The sequence below is a fragment of the Panthera tigris genome, chromosome B3, assembly GCF_018350195.1.
Source record: "Panthera tigris isolate Pti1 chromosome B3, P.tigris_Pti1_mat1.1, whole genome shotgun sequence".
Classification (NCBI taxonomy): Eukaryota; Metazoa; Chordata; class Mammalia; order Carnivora; family Felidae; genus Panthera; species Panthera tigris.
Window position 1 is genome coordinate 112,469,513 of NC_056665.1, and position 23,429 is coordinate 112,492,941.

Here is a 23,429-nt window from a genome sequence, read left to right on the forward strand (position 1 = left end):
TATCATAATTAATCAGTTCCCTATTGTTAGATATATAATTTGTTGACCATTTTTTACCATTGAAATAATGCTGTGATGAACATATTTATTTGCATCTACCAAAAAAAAGAGAGATACACTCAAAAATAATGGAGGTGAATCAAAATGGAATTGTTAAAAATATTTAATCCAGAGGAAGACAAAGAAAAGAAAAAAGAAAAGAAAAGAAAAAAGAAAAGAAAAGAAAATGGAGGGGGGAATAAAGGAAAAAAGAAACAAAAAAAAGAAGCAACAAACAGAAAACAATATAAAATGGCAGACATAAGCTCTAACATATCAATAATTACATTAAATATAAGTGGTCTACTTTATTTGTAACCCCCAAAACTGGAAACAGGAATAAAAAGCCATGAACTATTGCCACATGCATCAACTTGGATGGACCTCAGTGGTATTATGCTGAGTGGAAGGAAAAAATCAATCTTAAAATGTTACGTATTATAGGATTCCATTTATATAACATTCTTAAAATGATAAAATTATAGAGATGGAAAATGTATTAGGGATGTATTAGGGATGGACAGGAGGGAGAATATGACTATAAAGGGTTAGCATGAGGAATATCTTCGAGGTGAAGAAATGGTTCTGCATCTTGATTTGAGGTAGCAGGTCATGCAAATCTACATATGTGGCAAAGTGGCAAAGAAGTATACATATTCCTTATACCAATGTCAGTTCCCTGGTTTTAATATTATTCTATAGTTATATAAAATGTTACTATTGGGGAAACTGGGGACCTCTCTGTACTATTTTTATAACTTTCTGCAAATATATAATTACAGCTCTTTATGAGCTGGAGTTAAAAACAATTTAAACTAAAATAGTTTGTGTTCTCTGTTAGCATGTGACACACTTTATCTGTTTTGGAAGTCCTGATTTCAATTTCATTTCTCAGTTTCCCCCACTCCTGGTCACTTTCAGCCTAAATTAGACCATTATCTTCTGGAGATGTGATCAGTCCAGTTTGTATCACTTTTTGATGGGCCATTATTGTGTATTAGGTTTTCTGAAGTAGTCATTTTGATTTATGTGAGCATCATGTCTTCATGTTCTATTTATTGCATGACAATTTGTTAAACCGTATAGCTTAGCAGGTGCAGTAGCATTTAAAGCTCCAGAGATTACACATCTGGCCACTGCCACATAGATTAACATTAAGGCAAATATAAAAGTTTGCCAGGTACTTCAAAGCCACAATTCTAGATTTCTAAATTTCAATGTAAAAATATGTCAAATACTTTAGCATCCTTCCTTTTATCAGGAGAAAGGAGCAAATCTTTGTATTACCTAGTAGCCATCCAGGAAAGTAAAACCTTGTTTTAAAGGTGTGAAAGACATCTGAACAGTTTTATCCTGAATATGGGAAAGGCAAAACCAAGAAGAGTTGTCAGAGGAGAAAAGATATTAATAAAAGTCAAAATAAAAACAAGAAATATTTGCAAACAATATTTTTAAAATCACCAATAAGTGACCATGATTATTAGAAGCTTTTGTTTGAAGTGATTTAAGAGTATGCCACAACTCAAAGACTTAACAAAATATTTTGGTTATAAAAAGGGACCTTTGTTATCTGGGCACAAGATAACTTGGCCATCTTTAACAGAAAGAAAACCCAAATTATAATAATGATTTGCAATAAAAAATTCACAGGCTTTTTTTCCTTATGAAGAAACCCATGTCATATGACCAACTTTGTCAATATTTTTCATACATATTATCCTTTCTGTGAATTCATTATTTATAATTATTACTCCCAAGCTATAAAAGTAATTTTCCTTTAGACCTTCTATACTTACTGTGTAATACCCCCAAATATTTTTCACTGTCATCCCTCATATTTTGGCACAATCAGATCATTTTTGCCTGAAGAAAAATATTGTTTTTTTCCCTAGAAACTAAACATATTCACTACCTTGCACAAGCATTCCTCTGCCTTTGTATATCCTTTTTAACCTGTTAATGATGGTTACTCTAACCTGTTAATGATGTATGTAATATGAGCATGAGTATGTTAAAGATTACATTGCCTGCAATGTAATATCCAAAATACCCAAATTATGGAAAGAGCCTAAATGTCCATCAACTGATGAATGGATAAAGAAATTGTGGTTTGTATACCCAATGGAATACTACTTGGCAATGAGAAAGAATGAAATATGGCCTTTTGTAGCAATGTGGATGGAACTGGAGAGTGTGATGCTAAGTGAAATAAGCCATACAAGAGAAAGACAGATACTATATGTTTTCACTCTTATATGGATCTTGAGAAACTTAACAGAAGACCATGGGGGAGCGGAAGGAAAAAAAAGTTAGAGAGGGAGGGAGGCAAACCATAAGAGACTTTTAAAAACTGAGAATAAACTGAGGGTTGATGGGGTGTGGGAGGGAGGAGGAAGTGGGTTATGGGCATTGAGGAGGGCACCTGTTGGGATGAGCACTGGGTAATGTATAGAAACCAATTTGACAATAAATTTCATATTAAAAAAAATGATTTATCAATTGCTTAAATTAATACTTGTTAATATCTTAAAGTTAACAAGGATCTGGCAATTAAAATTTAATTCAGGGACACCTGGGTGGCTCAGTCGGTTGAGCGTCCAGCTTTGGCTCAGGTCATGACCTCATGGTTTGTGGGTTCAAGCCCCATGTCGGGCTTTGTGCTAATGGCACAGAGCCTGCTTTGGATTCTCTGTCTCCTTCTCTCTCTCTGCCTCTCCCCTGCTCATATGCACTCCCTCTCTCTCTCAAAAATAAATAAATATTTTTTAATTTTTTAATAAAATAAAATTTCATTTCATATAAGATCTTATGATTTAACAGAAGCCTTACAAGAATTCATCCTGTAGAATGAAAAATATATTTTTCCTAAACCCTTCTAATTTCTCAAGTTCTCAATTTTGTTACCCCTGAAACAAAAGACAGATTAACAAGAGAAAAGGCATATACATTTTTTTAAGTTTTTTGTGACAGAAGAGCCTTCATAAGAAAATGAAGACCTGAAGAAACAGTCAAACCTGAGCATTTTTGTATTAGGCTTGATGAGGAGTGGAAAGTCATGGAAAAATATGATAGGACAAAGGGTTTGAGGAAAGTGTAGTAAACTGAGGGAAACTTAGCAAGGCTTCTTGTTCATTTGGATTCCTCTGTGTCCCTTCATCTTCAGAGATAAGGATGCTCCTTTCCTCCAGGCATAGGGAGGGTACCTCTCACATGAAGGTTTTATGACCTGTGTAATGGGGAAGTCCTTCTTGCACATGCCATTTCTCAAATTCCTTCAGCTTGAAGTATCCACTGTACCAGTTGCCATATTTTGGGGTAGCATGCCTTGAACCTCATCAGCCTGTTTTCACAGAGACATGCCATATCATCATTCTCAGATTTAGATGAACACAGTGTTGCTATTTTGTAGCAAAACTAGGAAAGGAAATTTAGAAAATTAAAATTAAACTAGAATATATTTCTAGTATCATTTCTTACATGCTGGTAAAGTCAGGAAGAAAACACAGGACAATTTTTGAAGCAAGATTATCAACTCTGCCTAATTCGTGCTAAGAGTCATCACGGTAGAAATAGAATGTGGACTTTTTTCAAATACAATTTGTAAACCTCAGTATTTAAAAACCAAATTCTTAAAATACTCCTTAAGTTATGTTTGAAAGCTCTAAATGCCCTTTTTTTCTTTCTGAGGCAGTTAGGTTTTTTTGTTTGTTTGTTTGTTTTCCCCAGAGTTTAATCAGAAGCTATTTAAAATACGAACATCTCCATTAGAGTTTATAATCTGACTTTTTCTCTCAATGTGTTACATCTGTTTACCTGGACAATCTGAGTATTTCTAAGGTGTGTCCATAATTACTAGAATTGGTTTTTGATCAATTAATAAAGTATTCTAGAAAAAGGAAAAAGATAAGTAGGGATGTATAAGGGAGCTGTTTGCAATGGATATGGAGTTAGTGACCACTAGAGAAGCCTGATTATCTTCCCTTTGCAAAGAAGGGAGAAGTCTTATGCAGACAAGCCCATTTCAAAACATAGAAAAGGGAAAGTGAGTCGTTATAATCAATCTCAGGCCCTTTGACAATTCAATCAAGACCATAAGGTTAAATCTCCGAAGAACAGAAACAAAGAAGGATGTCTCTTGAAATAAAGTAAGTGATTTCTCTTTTAGAAAGGAGACAGAGAACCTCCTCATGAGGGTTTAACAAAAGAATTTTAAATTTTGTACATTTTTATTTAAACTTCCTTTTGAAACTTTGCATAACAGTAAAAATGCTAATCATTGAATATTCAGAATTGTGTTTCCCTTTTGTTCTCAACATGCTTTCAAGTGGATAAATGTGGTCATGTCATATGTACTTCAAAGTGACCACTGGAATTCCAAATTGTTCTTCATGAATTTATGCTTTTTTGAAAGATAAATGCAAGAAAAATAAAACAAGCCAGAGTTACGCCAGGAAGTACAAGAATTTTATTATTAGATGAACCTGTGAATTGGAAAAATATTGCTTATATATTATACCTGAAGTCCTTAGCACTAAGGTTGAATCCCTAACAGCTGACCCTAAAAATCAGCAGGAATAGTTAGAGAAGAGATCTCTCCCAAAGCCAATTTCTCAAACATAAACAAAGAAAAGCTCTTACAGACACACAAGAATTTAGCCAAACAAGCTACATCTTGTTTGTTGACAAGCAAGATGATTAGTATCAAATCAATGCTTTAACACATCTTCACAAGAAAAACAAAAATTTGTACAAATTTGATCAAATAACCAAAAAGTCCTGGGAACCTTATTCTCACAACAAACAAAATAAATATCAGCTAGCTTTGGGAGCTCAGCAAAAAAGGATCAGACCTTAAGGAAGTGCTGGACTTACCATCATAAGCAAAGAATCTCTGGAGCAAAGAGACTCAAGAGACCTCAGTGAAGTTCAATGTAACCGATATAAGAATACTCGTAGGAAGGGGTCTTGTCTAAGTCTTGGTGGGACCTCTAGGACTATCAAAGTCTTGATATAACAACCACCAGGGAAATTTGTTGATCATACAAAGCTGTATAAAAATTTCTGAGCAAGGGAGAGCATCACCATGGAAGAATCCCAGTAGTGCCAGAAATGGAGGATATTACAGAAGGATATATACAGGACTTTGAGAACTGAGGTTGGTCATGAGAACTGGGGGTGGTTTTAAGGTCGAAATTAGCAAGTAAGGTCTAGGCAGAGACTGGTCAGATTTTATAAAATAGGTGAGTTGCTGAAATGGTCTCATCTTTGGAGCACATGAGTCCATCTGGAGTTATCATGGTCTCAATTTGTCCATGGTCTTGGAGTATATAAGTCTAAACAAGTTTATGTTAAAACAATTTGACTTAAGATAGTTGTTTGAGTTACTTGTCATGGTTTGGTACAGTTTCTCTGTTATACAAATAATAGTACAGTTTTGCAAGTTGATGTTTCTGTTTCTCAGAAGGAAAGAGTTTGTATGTATGATAGCCAATTATAATGATTTGTAGACATTTAGACATTGAATATCTGAAATGAAGGGGTGGGGCACCTGGGTAAGAGAATGACTAAAACCATAGGGTCAAGGAAGATATGTTATTAGGATGTTCTTAAGAACTGTGATCTTTGGGAAGATAGTGAACTACAAAGGGAAATAAAAAGAATCAAAGTTTAAATGTTTGAAAGACAGTAGCACCACTAGTAACAGAAACAGGAAATTGAAATTTAATATATGGTAGACAGGAAAGTAACAAGGTAGGGAGATAATGGGTTATGTGTTGTTTTACTTTGTTTTTTTTTTTTTTCTTTTGTATTTTAACTGTGGCAGGTTTCAGGCATCATTTCAAAGATGACCAGAAGTATAAGATAACCAAAAAATAAGATTAAGTTTTAAAAGGAAATATTGTGAATTTGTTCTAGTATACTCAGCCTTAATCTCCCATTCAGTTCTGTTTTTCTTTGAAAATACATGAAATGCACTGTAAATCCCACACACTCATTTAACTAAGTATTATTTTATCATGTCAGCTTTACAGATAAGTGACTAGTTCTCCAATGATCTCTAATTGTTCTGTTATTTCTAGAACTGTTTACAGCAAAACAACACCCTAAAAACAGGGCTCTTGTTTAGTTGGTCAGTACCCTTTTGTGAAAAAAAAAAAAATTATATAACCACACAGTTTCTTTCTGAAGCAACTTGTCTGATTAATGGAGTTAAAGAACTGTAAGCCTTGGCCTTTATAAAATTATAATGACTTCAATAACTGTGTGTTAATTAAGATCAGAAAATTAATCTATATTAGCACTACAATAGCAATTTTCTAAGCTCTGCCAGACTAAGGATGAAAGTGGGTTGCAATGTCACATGGCATCTGATTAAGTTAAATTAATGCAGTATTTGAAGGGAAGACTCCCAGGTGACACTGAATAAGATGATCAGTTTTTCTCTAGCTATTTTAAGGGAACAGTTGGTTGCAAAGCTACTACTTTTCAACATAAAGCCAAATGTCCTGCCACATGGTATCACTGATGAGTCAGATGGAAGATTGAAGGGGCTTGGGGTTATTGTTTGGGAGAACTGAGATATGAAGCTCTAGGTATTGGCCATATTAACAGCCTAAGTATCTAAAATGTGCAGACTTGCCTTCAACTTCCTAAGGTAATAGTCCAGATTTTTTCACCTCCAAGATGTACTTTTTATTCATTTTGTATTTCTGGATTCAAAATACACCTTAAAATTGATGTGTAAATTAAAGTTGTACGTTGGTGTGTCTGCATGTGTTAAGGACCCCTCCTCTTAAGTATGTTATAATCTGATCTAAATCTGTATTTACATTATAAGCTAATTCCGTCTACACTAGCATCTAGGAGTAAAATATGAAAATAGTTGGGGTAAAATAGGTGCTCTTTAAATGTCATTTTTCATGAAGGAAGATAATCATATTTATTATGTATTTACCCACATTAACTGAGTGTTCATTACTTCAATAAATCCTAACTACTTTTTTTTTAACGTTTATTTATTTTTGAGGCAAAGAGAGACAGAGCATGAACGGGGGAGGGTCAGAGAGAGGGAGACACAGAATCCGAAGCAGGCTCCAGGCTCTCAGCTCAGAGCCTGACGTGGGTCTCGAACTCACGGACCGCAAGATCATGACCTGAGCTGAAGTCGGATATTTAACCGACTGAGCCACACAGGCACCCCAGTCCTAACTACTTTTAAAGGCAATTATTATTACTATATGTTATAAGTAAGAGCACTAAGGCATAATGTGTTTAGGTAACTTGAATTTGAATGTCTGAATCCCAAGCTCTTCCCACTATATACCACACTGCCTCACTGAAACATCCTAACATAGAATAAGTTTCCAATAATTTTTTTCATAGACATAATGGGAGATATTAAATCTCTAAAGGGTGATTCAATTCAGAGTCATAGGATAATTGTGCATATTTCTAGTTAAGTATTACTTGTTTAATTTTGCTACTAAAGAGACGAGATACTTGTCTCCCTCTCCTTCAAGTAAGTTTAACTTCTTTGATATTGTTGATCCCGCTTCAGAGATCAAAAGCTTGAAAAAAAATATAAAAAATCATTTTCTTCAGACTTGAAAATATCATGTCACAAAGTCTCTACCTCAGATGTTCTCAGTGAAAGACAAACTAGAAAAGAATATTGGGAGGGAAAAAGAAAGTTGTTTTCTTTAGTTTGCCCCTGTGAGCAACCACTGGGAAGGCCAATCTCTACAAACCACTATTGTCAAATTGTAGCCAAAGCAGGTGTGATATCTGGCCTGCTATTTAGTCACCATTTAAATTTCTGAATGCTTTTTAATTCTGGAGGGACATTTTTTCCAACCTCCTATACTCTCTATCCAGGGACCCTTTGGGTGTGTACCTTCTATGTGCCAGATACTGTTGTAGGTGTTAGATATGCTAACCCCTGTGTCCTACATCTACTTCTTTTCCATTAACCATAAGCAACATTATCCTAAGAGAATAATTTGTGGTGGTTTTTTTGGCTTTGTAGCTGCTAAATCCTGAAGATGACCTCTTACCAGGAAAGATTCGAGACAGCAATCGTTCAACCCTCTTAGCAACAATTCAGGAACATGGTTACCCCACAATCAACTTGGGAATTGTGGGAGACAAGTAAGTATTGGATTTTATTTGGAAGTTGTTTTTGTACAAATTTGAATTTTGGGAGTACTAACTAGGTGGGGTTGTTGCTAAAGAGACAAATTTAATACAATAATTTTCAATAATCTCATTCTCCAGAAGCCAAAAAATTATGGACATGTCTATGTCCTTTAGGGACAGACATTTTCCTAGAATGCCTATTACAACAGGAGAAATACTTTTTGCTCTCCTGTGGGTATGTTAAGTTTACAGGGGTCTTTTTTGATAGTGTTGGCTTTATTCTAATGGAATTAATGGTGATGGTATTATTCCTATTCACCCACACTTGTTTCAAGAAAGACAGGGAAGACCCGGGTAAGAAGATAAAAAAGAATGTCAAAATTAGCACTAACTGCTCCTTTGTAGTTTAAGTACAGTTTTTTCTAGGACTTTTATATTGATTTTTGTAGCCTTATGTAACCCAAGTTTCTCCAGGCTTCATTCACCCATCTGTAACTAGAATCTGTGACTAGAACTGCCCATCTCTAAGAGCAATTACCCCATATGCTAAATTAACTCAGCCCTCTGCTAAATTCCCCCAAGGATTTCTGTACCTTCCAACCTGTGATCAAGATCACGTCTTTTTCTGAGCACCCCACTACCACGCAGCACTGCCATGCAGCCCTCTCTCATCAGGATTTCCAGTTCACAAGAGACTTGCCTGCTTTTTTTAGTAATATTCAGACATCAACCTGGTAGAGACAAAGCTCAGAGACAAATCTAAGTGATAGATAGCATGATGTATCTGTCACCCATAATTGCCCCTTTCTTTCTTGTAACCACCTTGTCACTGAGAAAAGCTCATTATATCTGGATCTTTCTTCCCCAGGACAAGGTAAGAATTTCCCAGCAAATGTGCTTTTGAAGAGGCACCACCTTACCATTTCACAGAGTATGCTCTGACACTTACACCCCAGCTTAAGCTCAAACTGGACACAACACAATCCAAACCTTGAACATAGCATCTTGCTGATAGCATGAAAGGGAGTAGTTTTATGTTCTTTTACCTTTCAAAGTGCTCTCCTTTCCTCATAGTTTTTTTTCTTTCTCTGAGGATATTGGAATACAGAGTCTGTTAGACATGTTTTCAAATGTCATTGTTTTTAAAATCTTCACCTTTGTATTTACTTGGATGCTTAGTTTTAGAGATGCCCATAGCTGAGTAACCAGCCAACTTAGAACCCATGCTGGTGAAGACAGTTACTTAATATCACTTTGACCCAGGCTCCCTAGCCCTTGGGAAAGAGTAGAAATAACCCACTGAAAAAAAAAAGGGGCCGGGGGGTGGGGGGGCAGCAGGAGGACGAGTAGTTATGTGAATTTGGGCCTGACCATTAACCTGTCCTTTTTTTTTTTTTAACTTTTTTAAAAGTTTATTTATTTATTTTGAGAGAGAGTGAGTACGCTGGAGGGTAGAGAGAGAGAATCCTAAGCATGCTTCACACTATCAGTGCTCAGAGCCAGATGCAGGGCTCCAACTCACAAACCCGTGAGATCATGACCTGAGCCAAAATCAGGAGTCAGATGCTTAAACAACTGAGCCACCCAGGCATCCCTGACCTGTCCTTTCATATAAACTTCAAGCACCCAAAAGTTATCCTGACGCAGGTACACCTTTACAAAAGACAAAAATTAACTTCCCAAAAGAGATCAGAGGAACCCAAGAGTTCCAAAAGCACAGAGTAGGTCCAGAAACTCTAGGGGCCAACTCACCAGATTGTTTAGGATTTGTTTCCCACCTACAACTGGCTCTGGCCTTGCCTTCAAGGGCATTAATGGGCTGTAAGAAATATGATAAGGTAAAGGAAGCACTTTTGTGTGTGTGTCATTTTTACCTTGAGCTTTTCTGGACTATAATTCTGTCCACTCCTCCTATTTTTGCACTTTTGTATATAAAAACAATTGCTTACTTGATATACTATTTTTGCTGCCATTACACCATTGAAGGCCTCATATGTTGATATGCTAATATTTAATTGTCTCAGGCCCACACTGTTGAGTTATGGTAGATATTTACTAATAATGTTGGTTTCATATGTTAACTCCAAAATGTTCCTTGAAAACAATATAAAGAACAATAAAAGTATAAGCAAGATATAGGCAGTTCTGAGAATATACATATCTCTAGTGCATATCCTTTTCTCAAATGAAAATATGTTCCAGAAAACTGAGAACAATGTTTTTAAAATACAACAATGCAAAGCTAGGCTTTCTCAGTCTTAGAGTGCTATATTAAAGAGGCCCAGAGTAAATGGTTAGAATGCAGAGGTGGAATGTGGGTGGAAAGAATTTATAACTGTTCTAATGGAAATGTGTGCTGGGAATTTAGCAAAGGAAACAAGGTACATTTAATCTGCAGCCTGTTGATACTCTGTGAAGGCTGCCTCCCTCTTCATTCTTCTCGTTCCTATGTAGCCCTTTGCTAATGAAAGCAAATGTTATACAGAAGCCTCTCTGTGAAGCTCTCCAGGGAAAGAGGGTCATGGGAGAAACTACACTTTCTTTAAAGCAAGGAGAGAAACAGCTCAAGAATGTCAGCAAGCCCAGAACCCCTGCTCAGTTGTGACAGATAAGAGTAGGGAGTAAGAGCTCTATTCTTATATTTAAAATATGGTTGGAGTCTGGTTTTTAAATTCTATGATTCTACTTCTCAGCTCTTATTCTTATCACCAACCATAATTATAATGATAAATGTTGAAATTGTAGACTAAGACTCTATGATTAAATTAGGCTTAATGTTTCCTCTGTTTATTGTACATGTTATTTAAAAAGAGGGTATAGTGAAAATTTGGGGAAAGGTGCTTCAAATACCTGATAGTTAGCAACTGTATTTTAAAAGCATTCACTTATAAATATTTTGTGTGTATTAAAATATATTCCATAAGACAATTTCTCACAGCATGTGTAACACAAGACTGTTGGAGTTCCTAGGAGTTTTTTAAAAAAGACAAATTTGAAACAGAGATGTTAAATGAACTTGCCCAGCATTATGCAAGTTACTGGCAGAGGTGAAAATGGAATTTAAGTCTTGAAATTATCAATCTGCAATTCTTTGCTATCATTATGAAGACAAGATAATAACTACATATGTCAGAAAGGAATCATAACTATGCGCTACAGTGGTCAGAGTTTTTTGGGTTTTTTTTTTATAAAGGTGCAATGTTAGCTAAAACATGAAGGATGAATAGAATTTGTATAGTTAGAAACAGAGTGTGTTAATCAAGTAGGAAACATGGAATGAATAAAAAGTAGAGAAGTAGAAAATAAAATACAGAAGTAGAAATAAACAGCGAGCTACTCAAAGTCAGGCCAGAATGATTAGAACAGGAGGTTTAGGTAGAAGGATAATGGAGGTGAATTTGGTAGAAATTTGAAGCCAGACTTTGAAAGGCTTTGCAATCCAAGCAGAAACTACCCAATTCATTTAAATTTGAAGCTTTAAAAAAAAAAAAAAAAAAAAGCGAAATTGACATCATAACCATTATTTTACAAAGATAATTTGACCAAGGCATTTCACATGGGCTAAAGTTGGAGATGGACTAGTTATAAGAACAATACAATTTATTTATTCATTGTTCAGTCAGTCAGGAAGTATTGGTTGTGTACCTGTGAGAATCACCTAGAGATCTTATTTAAAATGCTGATTCTGGGGCACCTGGGTGGCTCAGTCAGTTAAGCGTTCAACTCTTGATTTTGGCTCAGGTCATGATCTTGTGGTTCATGAGATGGAGCCCACTGCATTGACAGTGCAGAGCCTGCTTGGGATTCTCTGTCTCCCTCTCTCTACCCCTCTCTCTCTGTTTCTCTCTCTCTCTCTCTCTCTCTCTCTCTCACTCAGATAAATAAGCTTTTTTTTTAGATGCTGATTCTGATTTACCAGTTGTGGGGTGGGCCAAGATTTTGCATTTCTAACAAACTCCCAAGGACACCAAGCTGTTGGTCCGTGGATCACAGGAAATAACAAGGATTTTTGTCAATTTAATCATGCATCTACTATGAATCTTAAGACCAAGGCTATTGAAGATACAAAGCTTAAACAGACCTAGATCTTGCCTTTGAAATTACATGTACTAGAAATGTACTAGAATTTAGAGATTAGTAATAAAAATGTTTTATGAAGTTCCAGAGCTTAAACTCACATTTGGAAGTAGAATTTCTTTAAGAGATTAAATCAAAAGACATTGTGAAGGTTATTACATATAACAGAAGAGTGTCAATGTTGATTTGTCTTCATGTGGATTACAAAGCCTCATCAAAATGGTATGTGACTATAAACACAAATAAAATGCTTGCAAAACCCAGCTATTAGGTCTGTCTACCACAGTTTTACATTCCTCTCTAGCAGTACACCATTTCCACTTCTTCATGTTTTATTTGTAGTTTATCTTTTCTTGATTTTTGTAGCTCCTCTTCCTATGTTCATTCCCTAAATTTAGGAGTCCCCACTGCTCCCTCTTGGCTTTCTGTCCTGATTCCTTATGCCAATGACTCCCAAACTTCATCTCTGTCTTGAGCTCCATGCCTAGATCCACTTACTTCCTAGGTGCATCTTCTTTAAGTTCAATGGGCATTGGGGCGCCTGGGTGGCTCGGTCGGTTAAGCGTCTGACTTCGGCTCAGGTCACAATCTCACGGTCCGTGAGTTTGAGCCCCGCGTTGGGCTCTGTGCTGACAGCTCAGAGCCTGGAGCCTGTTTCAGATTCTGTGTCTCCCTCTCTCTCTGCCCCTCCCCTGTTCATGCTCTGTGTCTCTCTGTCTCAAAAATAAATAAACGTTAAAAAAAAAATTAAAAAAAAAAAATTCAATGGGCATTGCAAACTCAACCTGTCCAAAAATCAGTTCACCATCCCCTCACCTCACTCACCGCCTCTCCCCACGACTGCCCTGTTCCATTTCCTTTCATTCTTCTATCTCAGTGACTGCCTCACCACCTACCCAGTCACCCAAGCCAGAAGAAACCTAAGCACGTCATCATAGGTCCTCTCTTTCACTCACCCCTGTATTTAAGTCATAGAGATTTTCCCTTCTTGATATTTCTTCTCTGCATTCTCATCCCTTCATCCGTACTGTCCTGGCTTAGTTCAGGGCTCCATTTATTTTTTGTCTAGACATATGAGACTGCCATCTTAACTGGTGTCCATTCCTTAAGTCTTCTTCTCCTCTAACTCACCCTCGATTCTGCTACCAATATGACCTTTCTAAGGTGTGTATTCTATACCTGTGGCAGAATGGGGGCTTTATTATATATGGATAAGCACACCCTAATAATTCAACAAACTTTTATGAGGGGTTACTGTGTCAGGTATTGTACCAGTCCTTGGTACTACAGAGATGAATGATACAGTTATTAGTAAGAATACAAAGGAGTTTTCAATTCTGATCCTTTCCTCTCTTCCCTTCCCACCCAATATACATCCATTTTCTCCATACTCCTTACTGCAAACATGTCAGTCTTCATTGAGTACCCATCATATATAAATAGCACTGTACTACGTTCTCTCACTTATGTGTCTTATTTAAGCCTCTTGAAACAACAGAGCCACATAAGTGTCTGTTATCCCCATTTTGGAGATAATAGTACTGAAACTTAAAAAAATTGAACTGTTCAGAGTTACGCAGCTAGTAAAAGGCAGAGTAAGGAGTTCAACCCAGGCCTGTCTTAACTCCGGGGTCCTTTCTAGAACCTTTTGCTCTGCCATGCTACCCTTTTAATTGGAGTTAGCATCTGTATTTCATTAATATTAAGGTTAATAAACTAAATAGGCTATATCTATTTTAATGAATAAAACCCCTTAGTAAATAGTAGCTGTGAACATTTCAAAAGCCAGAGGGGAAAATTTAGTTTAAATTGTGAATTACATATTAACTGTGTAGTTATGAATGAATTTTAAAGACTTGAGTTGCAGAATCCAAATCTTTAGATGATATAGATGATATAGAAATGAGGAAAATGACAGGAGGATTTATTACAGTCTTCCTTTTACAATTTCTTCCTTTACCTTTCTTCTCACAGCTGCTGGGGCTGCATTTGCGATATTTATTATGTTTGGATAATTTGTTACACCAAGTTCATAGTATCTTTTGTGGGGGTGGGAGATAAAGGAGAAAGGAAAAGAGACCATACACACAGTGTGAATGTATAATACTTTGGTAGTCAGCCCTACATTTATTCAACTTACAAATAACCTAGATTCCCAAACAGCCAGCCTTATTCTTTCCTTTTTCCTACTCACTGTATAAAGTGTCTCTGTCACTACATTAAAAGAAGGGAAGGGAGAAAAAGCATTTTGAGAAGTAAGGGGGAAGGCCAGGAACAACAAGAACAATTTAGTGGTACCGTTAATCTCCTTGCTGCCTGACCCTCACAATGTAGCCTATTTAGGAGAGATGTTTGTTAAGCCCAGATATCCCACATACTGGCTGAATGTGTTCTATTCACTTTGCTATACTTTCTGATAATATAATATTTAAAGATACAATTGTGTTAAAAAGTATTCTACTTGAAAGTTTGCATATTAATGTGAATACATTTAAACCAGACATCCAACATCTGAGTAAATCTGCTGTCCTGAATGAACAGGAGTAAATCACTTAGAACTTGGAGTTCTTTGAGGCAGTGGGAAAACTGTACGGAAACAGAACCTTAGCATAGCAAGATACTAGGGGCCCAGCAAGAAGTGCATTGGCCGCAGGAAATGACTAAAGAAAGGTAGGTGGGAAGATGTCATAAGCAAATGCTTTATATTTCAACATTGTTTCTTCAGTCTTCCATCTTGCTTCCACGGTTCAGGCTAGTACTGCAGGGTAATTCCGCAATATACGAGTAACATTATGAGCTAAATTAAGGTTTGTTTGTTTACCCTAGAATCATACCCACCATGTGTAGTACTTATAGATGTTTATATAGAAAGGTGTTCTAGGTTACAAACAACCAATTTTACATAACCTGTCAGTTACAAATTAGCTGTGCAAAAAAGACTTACCTGAAGCTAGCAGCTTTGTACTAACTGCATGGTATCTTTTAATGCTGTCTACAGAGATGTAATTAGTAGTAAGACATTAAAAGACTTTAGATATGGGTTAACATGATCATCTTCTATTCCTGGTCCAATTCTATTATGCACCTCTTGGGCCATTGTTCTAGAGGTTCTAGTGTACATTTTTAATGTAACTTTTTAATCTTAGAATAAACAAATGTTCATTGAAGAAAATTTAGAAAATATAGGTTCATCAAAAAAAGCAAAGAAAGGAAATTAACATATAATCCCGTTACCCAGTATTACTCTCCTTTTATTCTTCAATTCTATGTGTGTATAGAGTTTATATGTGTGAGTGTAAGAAAACAAAGAAATCATACTCTTAGTATAACTTTTCATTTTTCCACAATGTACCATAAACATCTGTCTGATTACATAGTTCTCTGCTATATCACTTAAATGCCTATATATTATTCTCTAGTATAAAGTTTAATATTGCTTATTTATACAATCCCTTATTGTTAGGCATTAGGTTGTTTCTAATCTTTCTCATTTGCAAGTAAATGATGAACACCTCTATAACTAAATCTTGGCATATACCCACAATTATTTGCGAGTGTCTTTAAATTTTTATTTTATTCATTTTGTGACCATTTGTTGAGTGTCTGCCGTATCCAAAACTATGTTGATGGCAGAGGTAAAATGGTAAATAACTGCTGTCCTCAACTGCTGGTAGGCATGTAAAACAAGTTGTTCATGACTGTATCCTCAGCAATTAGAACAGTGCCAGCACATGGTAACTATTCAATAAGTGCCAGGAAGTAACAGAAAAAGAAAGAGAGGGACCACTGAGTATGGACCTGAATATGAAACTAGTCAAGTCTAGAGGTTTCTAATTGGCACAAATTGGTATGAGTCTATAGGGATAAACTACTTCTAAGCTCCATCCTGTTTCTACCTTGAATATGGTATAGTAGATGTCCTGGTTTTCTTTTTCCCATGGCTGGTTCAATGACTTCTTAGCCCCCTTTTGTCCTCTAGGCAGCATGAACTACTACTATTTCCCTACTGTGGGGGAAGAGTCGGAGACAAATGAGGAAGTTTGGATAGGTAAATGAGTATGGTACACCATATTTGCCAGCCAAGATAATTGTGGGCAGACTTGGTTAAGATAGTCATCATTTGGGCACATATGTTTTTCTTTGTTTTTCCTTTCCCTCACTTTCCTGATAAAATTTCTCAGAGAAATTGCTGTTTTATGTGGCTTATACAGAGTGGAAAAAGGATTTGTTCATAGTTAGCCAGGGATATTTTCTTTCCCAGCAGGAAGCTCCATGAAGGAGTGTCTTGGTACCCCCTGTGTACACAGCACTAAGTAGGAATACATCTCCTAGATCAGGTAGCCCTGCCGTCTTTTCCTACATTACCGTTTCTTTCCATGGAACCTAGAAACTATGCAACTGTCCAGAAGAATCTTACAGGGTCCCTTCACAGTGAGTCCAAAAACCTAGCCATAGGAACAGGCAAGAAAGTATGGCACTGACAACAGAATTCCGTTACTAACTGAGACACATCCCCCAAAAACGCACAATGTAAAGCTTTGTGGCTGAGATAATTCGTTTTATATTTCTGAAGAAAAAGAAATATAAACTGGGAGGGGAGCAGAATTCCAAATGGATTTGGGAAGCCTCTAATTTAAAAAGTTGGGGAGCTGTTTCCTTGGGCTTAAATAGATGGATGTTATACATTTACCTCTTCAATGAAATAAGCAGTAATCATGATCCAAATATACAGAATCCCCTTGGGAAATTTTTTTTAGATAAAGTTCAGCATTAATCGAGTTTATATAATGTCTAAGACTGATTTTAACTATTCAGCTGTTTATATTTTTACAGCAGCTTTAAAACAGCTTGGTAATGTAGCTTGTAACTGCTGACTTAGCCCTTCTAGCCTTTCAAGGCCTGCAGGGCTGAGAAATTCCCATAATTAAGAAAAGGGTTCCCCCTTCTGGAAAATTGCCATCACAGTAGCCTGCCCCACTCAAATCATACTGGGCTTCCTAGGCTCTGTCATAGATTGGTGTGCGGGATTTGAATTGCCTGCTCCTGTTGTTGCCAATTTGTGAAGCTGCCTCTTCACATTAGAGCATGAAACAGAAGGAACAAGCACTGAGACAGCAAATTGGATTCTTAAAAAACTAGCACATTTAGGAGGAATTATCAAGATAGAGTTAACAGTACAATGATTATTTGGGCAAAGCCTGTTGCCTTACATCTTACAATTTGTGAACAAAACATATCCTAACATCTTGGTGTTTACCTAATGTTCTAAAAGTAGAAATTTCTATCAAGGAGAATTTTTATTTGTTTTTTTTTTTAAATATGAAATTTATTGTCAAATTGGTTTCCATACAACACCCAGTGCTCATCCCAACAAGTGCCCTCCTCAGTACCCCTCACCCACCCTCCTCTCCCTCCCACCCCCCATCAACCCTCAGTTTGTTCTCAGTTTTTAAGAGTCTCTTATGTTTTGGCTCCCTCCGTCTCTAACCTTTTTTTTTTTCTTTCCCCTCCCCCATTGTCTTCTGTTAAGTTTCTCAGGATCCACACAGGAGTGAAAACATATGGTATCTGCCTTTCTCTGTATGACTTATTTCACTTAACATCACACTCTCCAGTTCCATCCACGTTGCTACAAAAGGCCATATTTCATTCTTTCTCATTGCCAAGTAGTATTCCATTGTGTATATAAACCACAGTTTCTTTATCCATTCATCAGTTGATGGACATTTAGGCTCTTTCTGTAATTTGGCTATAGTTGAGAGTGCTGCTATAAACATTGGGGTACAAGTGCCCCTATGTATCAGCACTCCTGTATCCCTTGGGTAAATTCCTAGCGGTGCTATTGCTGGGTCATAGGGTAGGTCTATTTTTAATTTTCTGAGGAACCTCCACACTGTTTTCCAGAGTGGCCGCACCAGTTTGCATTCCCACCAACAGTGCAAGAGGGTTCCCGTTTCTCCACATCCTCGCCAGCATCTATAGTCTCCTGATTTGTTCATTTTGGCCACTCTGACTGGCGTGAGGTGATATCTGAGTGTGGTTTTGATTTGTATTTCCCTGATGAGGAGTGACATTGAGCATCTTTTCATGTGCTTGTTGGCCATCTGGATGTCTTCTTTAGAGAAATGTCTATTCATGTCTTCTGCCCATTTCTTCACTGGATTATTTGTTTTTCGGGTATGGAGTTTGGTGAGTTCTTTATAGATTTTGGATACTAGCCCTTTGTCCGATATGTCATTTGCAAATATCTTTTCCCATTCCGTTGGTTGCCTTTTAATTTTGTTGATTGTTTCCTTGGCAGTGCAGAAGCTTTTTATCTTCATGAGGTCCCAATAGCTCATTTTTGCTTTTAACTCCCTTGCCCTTGGGAATGTGTCAAGTAAGAAATTGCTGCGGCTGAGGTCAGAGAGGTTTTTTTCCTGCTTTCTCCTCTAGGGTTTTGATGATTTCCTGTCTCACATTCAGGTCCTTTATCCATTTTGAGTTTGTTTTTGTGAATGGTGTAAGAAAGTGGTCTAGTTTCAATCTTCTGCATGTTGCTGTCCAGTTCTCCCAGCACCATTTGTTAAAGAGACTGTCTTTTTTCCATTGGATATTCTTTCCTGCTTTGTCAAAGATTAGTTGGCCTTACTTTTGTGGGTCTAGTTCTGGGGTTTCTATTCTATTCCATTGGTCTATGTGTCTGTTTTTGTGCCAATACCATGCTGTCTTGATGATTACAGCTTTGTAGTAGAGGCTAAAGTCTGGGATTGGAATGCCTCCTGCTTTGGTCTTCTTCTTCAAAATTAATTTGGCTATTCAGGGCCTTTTGTGGTTCCATACAAATTTTAGGATTGCTTGTTCTAGCTCCGAGAAGAATGCTGGTGCAATTTTGATTGGGATTGCATGGAATGTGTAGATAGCTTTGGGTAGTATTGACATTTTAACAATATTTATTCTTTCAATCCATGAGCACAGAATGTTTTTCCATTTCTTTATATCTTCTTCCATTTCCTTCATAAGCTTTCTATAGTTTTCAGCATACAGATCTTTTACATCTTTGGTTAGGTTTATTCCTAGGTATTTTATGCTTCTTGGTGCAATTGTGAATGGGATCGGTTTCTTTGTCTTTCTGTTGCTTCATTATTAGTGTATAAGAATGCAACTGATTTCTGTACATTGATTTTGTATCCTGTGACTTTGCTGAATTCATTTATCAGTTCTAGCAGACTTTTGGTGGAGTCTATCAGATTTTCCATGTATAATATCATGTCATCTGCAAAAAGTGAAAGCTTGACTTCATCTTTGCCAATTTGGATGCCTTTGATTTCCTTTTGTTTTCTGATTGCTGATGCTAGCACTTCCAACACTATGTTAAACAACAGCAGTGAGAGTGGACATATCAAGGAGAATTTAGATCCAAATAATTAGTTCTTGTCATCTTTATAAACTGCCTTTCTTCCCTTGTGAAATAAATACCTTTTGGGGCACCTGGATGGCTCCGTAAGTTGAGCGTCCGACTCCAGCTCAGGTCATAATCTCATGGTTTGTGAGTTACTGCCTGGCATTGGGCTTGCTGCTGTCAGAGTCTGCTTCGGATCCTCTGTCCCCTTCTTTATCTGCCCCTCCTCTGCTCATGTGCTCTCTCAAAAGTAAATAAACATTTTTTAAAAAGAAACAAATACCCTTTCCTGCTCAAAATGCAAAGTTTTAATTTTGAATCAATATAATTTATTTTCTGATAGATTTCTAAATAGATTTGCTTATTAAGAGAGGACTCTCATTTTCTATTGGCCAACCAAAAATGTGCTTTCTACTTTAACATGTGTGCTTTTTTTAATAAATGAAAGCACATTCTTTTGTTTTTAAGTTTATATGTTTATTTTTCCGGGAAAGCGTGAAGGGGAGACAGAGAATCCCACACAGGCTCCACACTATCACTTGCAGAGCCCTACAAAGGGCTAGAACTCCCAAATCCTGAGATCATGACCTGAGCCAAAATCAAGAGTGGGATGCTTAACCAACCTAGCCACCCAGGCACCCCAACAGATGGGTTTAACAACAAGAGATTATTCCCACTCCCAGGGACAGACTTTTTTGGTGGCTGTTATAGTTGCCTTTCTTAACCCTTAAGAGTTGCTGTTATAGTTGATGTTGCCAATTCTTCTAAACATAACTTCTGGGTATTACTGTACATTTAGAAATGTTTTTCTTACTTGTCCCCCATAGAAAGTAATATCTTCTAGAAAGCCTTTCTGGATTCTCCCATGCCAATTCTGAAAATTCTGTACCACTCAACATTTATACCATTTTACCTTATATGTAATTTCACTTTAATTATGTATTTGAATTCCATCAATGATATCAATTTCATTGCCTAGTTTATTTTCCTAAATTTTTGTCATATGTTTTCTGCACTTGCTTATAAACTTAAAGGCAGGGACCATGCTTTCTTCTGTGTTTACATGACTTTATAGTGCCTAAACACCCAGTGGGACTGAAGAAGGACTAAATGATGGCTAAATGTAGTATGGAATGTGATTCAATACATGAAGTAGATACCCAGAAAATACTTGCAGTTGAGGAATTTATCCTTGACCTCTGACAAAATTAGTCTATGGTTAGTTTATGTTCAGAACTGTTTTCTTGTTATCTTGGTATGATCAGTTGCCATTATTCCTTAATCTCTAAATCCTACAATTTTTCTCCTTTTTCTACTGTCATCCTCACTCATTTTAAAATGATACAACTCACAGTTGGTGTAACAGATGAAACAGGAAACTAATTAGCAGCTGTTGTCCATCTGTGTGTTTATATTAAATATTTTAAAATAAAACTGCATTTGCATTCTGAATGCTCTAAAATCCATAAAATCTAAACTTGGGTAAAGGCTCTGTCTTGGTTTTGAATTTTATGGTAGACTTCATCATAAAGCAAAACAAAAAAATTTTTTTATGTCAGAATCAGGATTGTAGTCATTTAGTGGCAGCTGGGTGGCTCAGTCGGTGGAGCATCTGACTCGATCTCTGAGTCTTGAGTTCAGGTTCCATGTTCGGCGTGGAGCCTACTTTATAAACAAACAAATAAATAAGGATTATAGTAATTTAAGACAGACACAGATTTTAAAAAGCAAAAAAAGTCTGAAGTGAAAATGGTCTCCCAAAGCCCTCTGAAATCTGAAAAGATGTTATAGTCAAAAGATATTATACCTTCTAGACATATTCTTTCACAGAAATTGAAGTACATAAAGTATTGAGAAAGCTACATGCATTCCCTGATAGATTTATTTTGAGATATGCTTTACCTTTCTGTTAAGTTTAAGCTTTTTTAATGTCTGATTAAGTTGGAATTCTGGGGAGAGTACTCTTATTATTATTATTGGTAGCCATTCCCCAAGCTGAAAGTGAATGTCATAGCTTTGGGAAGAAAAATGCTTTTACTTTGTTTACTCAAGTCAAATAGTTAAATGCTCCTGATGTTCAAAAAGTGAGAGGAAAAAAGTATGATCTGCAAGATGAGTCTTACACTGCAATGCTGGAGTCAGTTTCTCCCTCTATGCTTCAGTCTCTATGTGAAAGGAAAATAGTCGTTGTGTTTATACTAATTTCAGTTATTTCCAGAGAATCACAGTATCTTAGAATTGAAAGGAACTTCTGATGTTAGCCAGTTCAGACTTTCACCTAGTCAAGATGTTAGAGAAAATTTCTGACAGCTAGCCATCAGGTTTTTGTTTGCCACTTTTAGTGAGAAAGATCTTCATTCTTTTGTTGAATGGCTGCTGTGGCAAGTCAAAGTCTTCACCCCTGTTTCTTCCATCCATTAGTCCTAATTCTGCCCTCTGGAGCAATACCAAATAAATTTACTCCCTCTTCTATATGACAACCTTTCAAAGAAGGCACTATTTATGATTATATAAATGCGAAGTAGTATCTTCTCTTCCATCTGCAGACAGTATTATTATATTACGTTATAGTCGTAACAGTTGCACACTCTTCATTCCCAAAGCTATTATAGAGAGATTGAGTTGAAGCCAGGGTTAATTTGGTTTATTTATTGAGTGCCTACAATGTACAGGTCAGGGCAACCAAGAAGCCTAGATAACATGAGAGACCTTGTCTTGTGAGACAGCTACACATTATCATATCAAATTTATAAATTTGCCTCTTATCACAATTTATTGCCTCTCTATGCTTTTTAGTTCTTTTAACTTAAATTCCATTTCAACATTAATATGCCACTCTTGCTTTTTTGCTTATTTACACTTGGCTGGTGTCTCTTTACCCTACTGTTGATTTCCAGTCTTTCCTCTTTCACTGTACCCTTTGTGAATGACATTCAAATGGGATTTGACCTTTAAAAAAAAAAAAGGCTCAATCTCGTACCAGCCTTAAGTCACTATAAGCCTAATCCTGGCATAAAGTTTATTTTGCTTTACCATGAAGTTTGCTATAAATTATTCCTTTGATATTTTTTCTCCCATCTTACTTTATGTTTACAGTTCATCCAACTTTGTTATTTCTTCCTTGTCCTTTTTCCTGTTATTGGTTTCATCCAGGTGCTATTTTTCCCTTTTGCCCCCTTACTACTTTAGAAGGTATGCTAGACTTTACCATTCCCCTCGTGCTTTCCTTCCAATTTCTGATACTCATAATCAAATATGCATTTCTCCACTATTATATTTTTTAAAAGGTGCTAACTATAGCCTTCTTCCAAGACATTCCCATTTCCTCTATGTCCCTACATCAGTGAACTTTTAATTCCCCATCTCCTCCCACCCGTAAACTTTGAGATATTGCTGAGAAAATGCTTTGAATTCTAGATGAGGATTAAGTTGTCTTTTGTAGTAAGTCTGTACACCTTCTGGGGAATCCATATCTAGTATATACATTATAATTTCCCAGTTTATTTGATCATTATTCATTTAGATTTAGCTATATATATAGTTTTATAAATGTGTTAATATATGTATTTCAAAAATGCTTCTTACCCTCCTTGTCTTCCCCTGTCTTGAGATTTCTGATCTGATCCATTTTTTTTCATTTAGAGTCATTATTCCAAAACATTACTGGTTGATTTATTATCTGAATCTTTGCATTTTCACAAATATGATTCTTCTATCCTTATAGGTCAATGGTGTCTGACTGGGTATAGGATTTAGAGCTTGCAGGCCTTTTTTCTCAGAGTATATTTATGGTAAT

At 36.4% G+C, this 23,429-nt stretch overlaps 1 protein-coding gene across 3 annotated transcripts in view; it reads left to right on the forward strand.

Annotated features, from left to right (window-relative positions):
• The window catches only part of GPHN (gephyrin), a 632,007-nt gene that overhangs the window by 567,137 nt on the left and 41,441 nt on the right, over window positions 1-23,429 (forward strand). For all 3 annotated transcript variants that reach the window (XM_042989931.1, XM_042989933.1, XM_042989932.1), the window contains one exon: window positions 8,066-8,187. In XM_042989931.1, coding sequence (XP_042845865.1) covers window positions 8,066-8,187 — 122 coding nt within the window. The remainder of the gene's footprint in view (window positions 1-8,065; window positions 8,188-23,429) is intronic.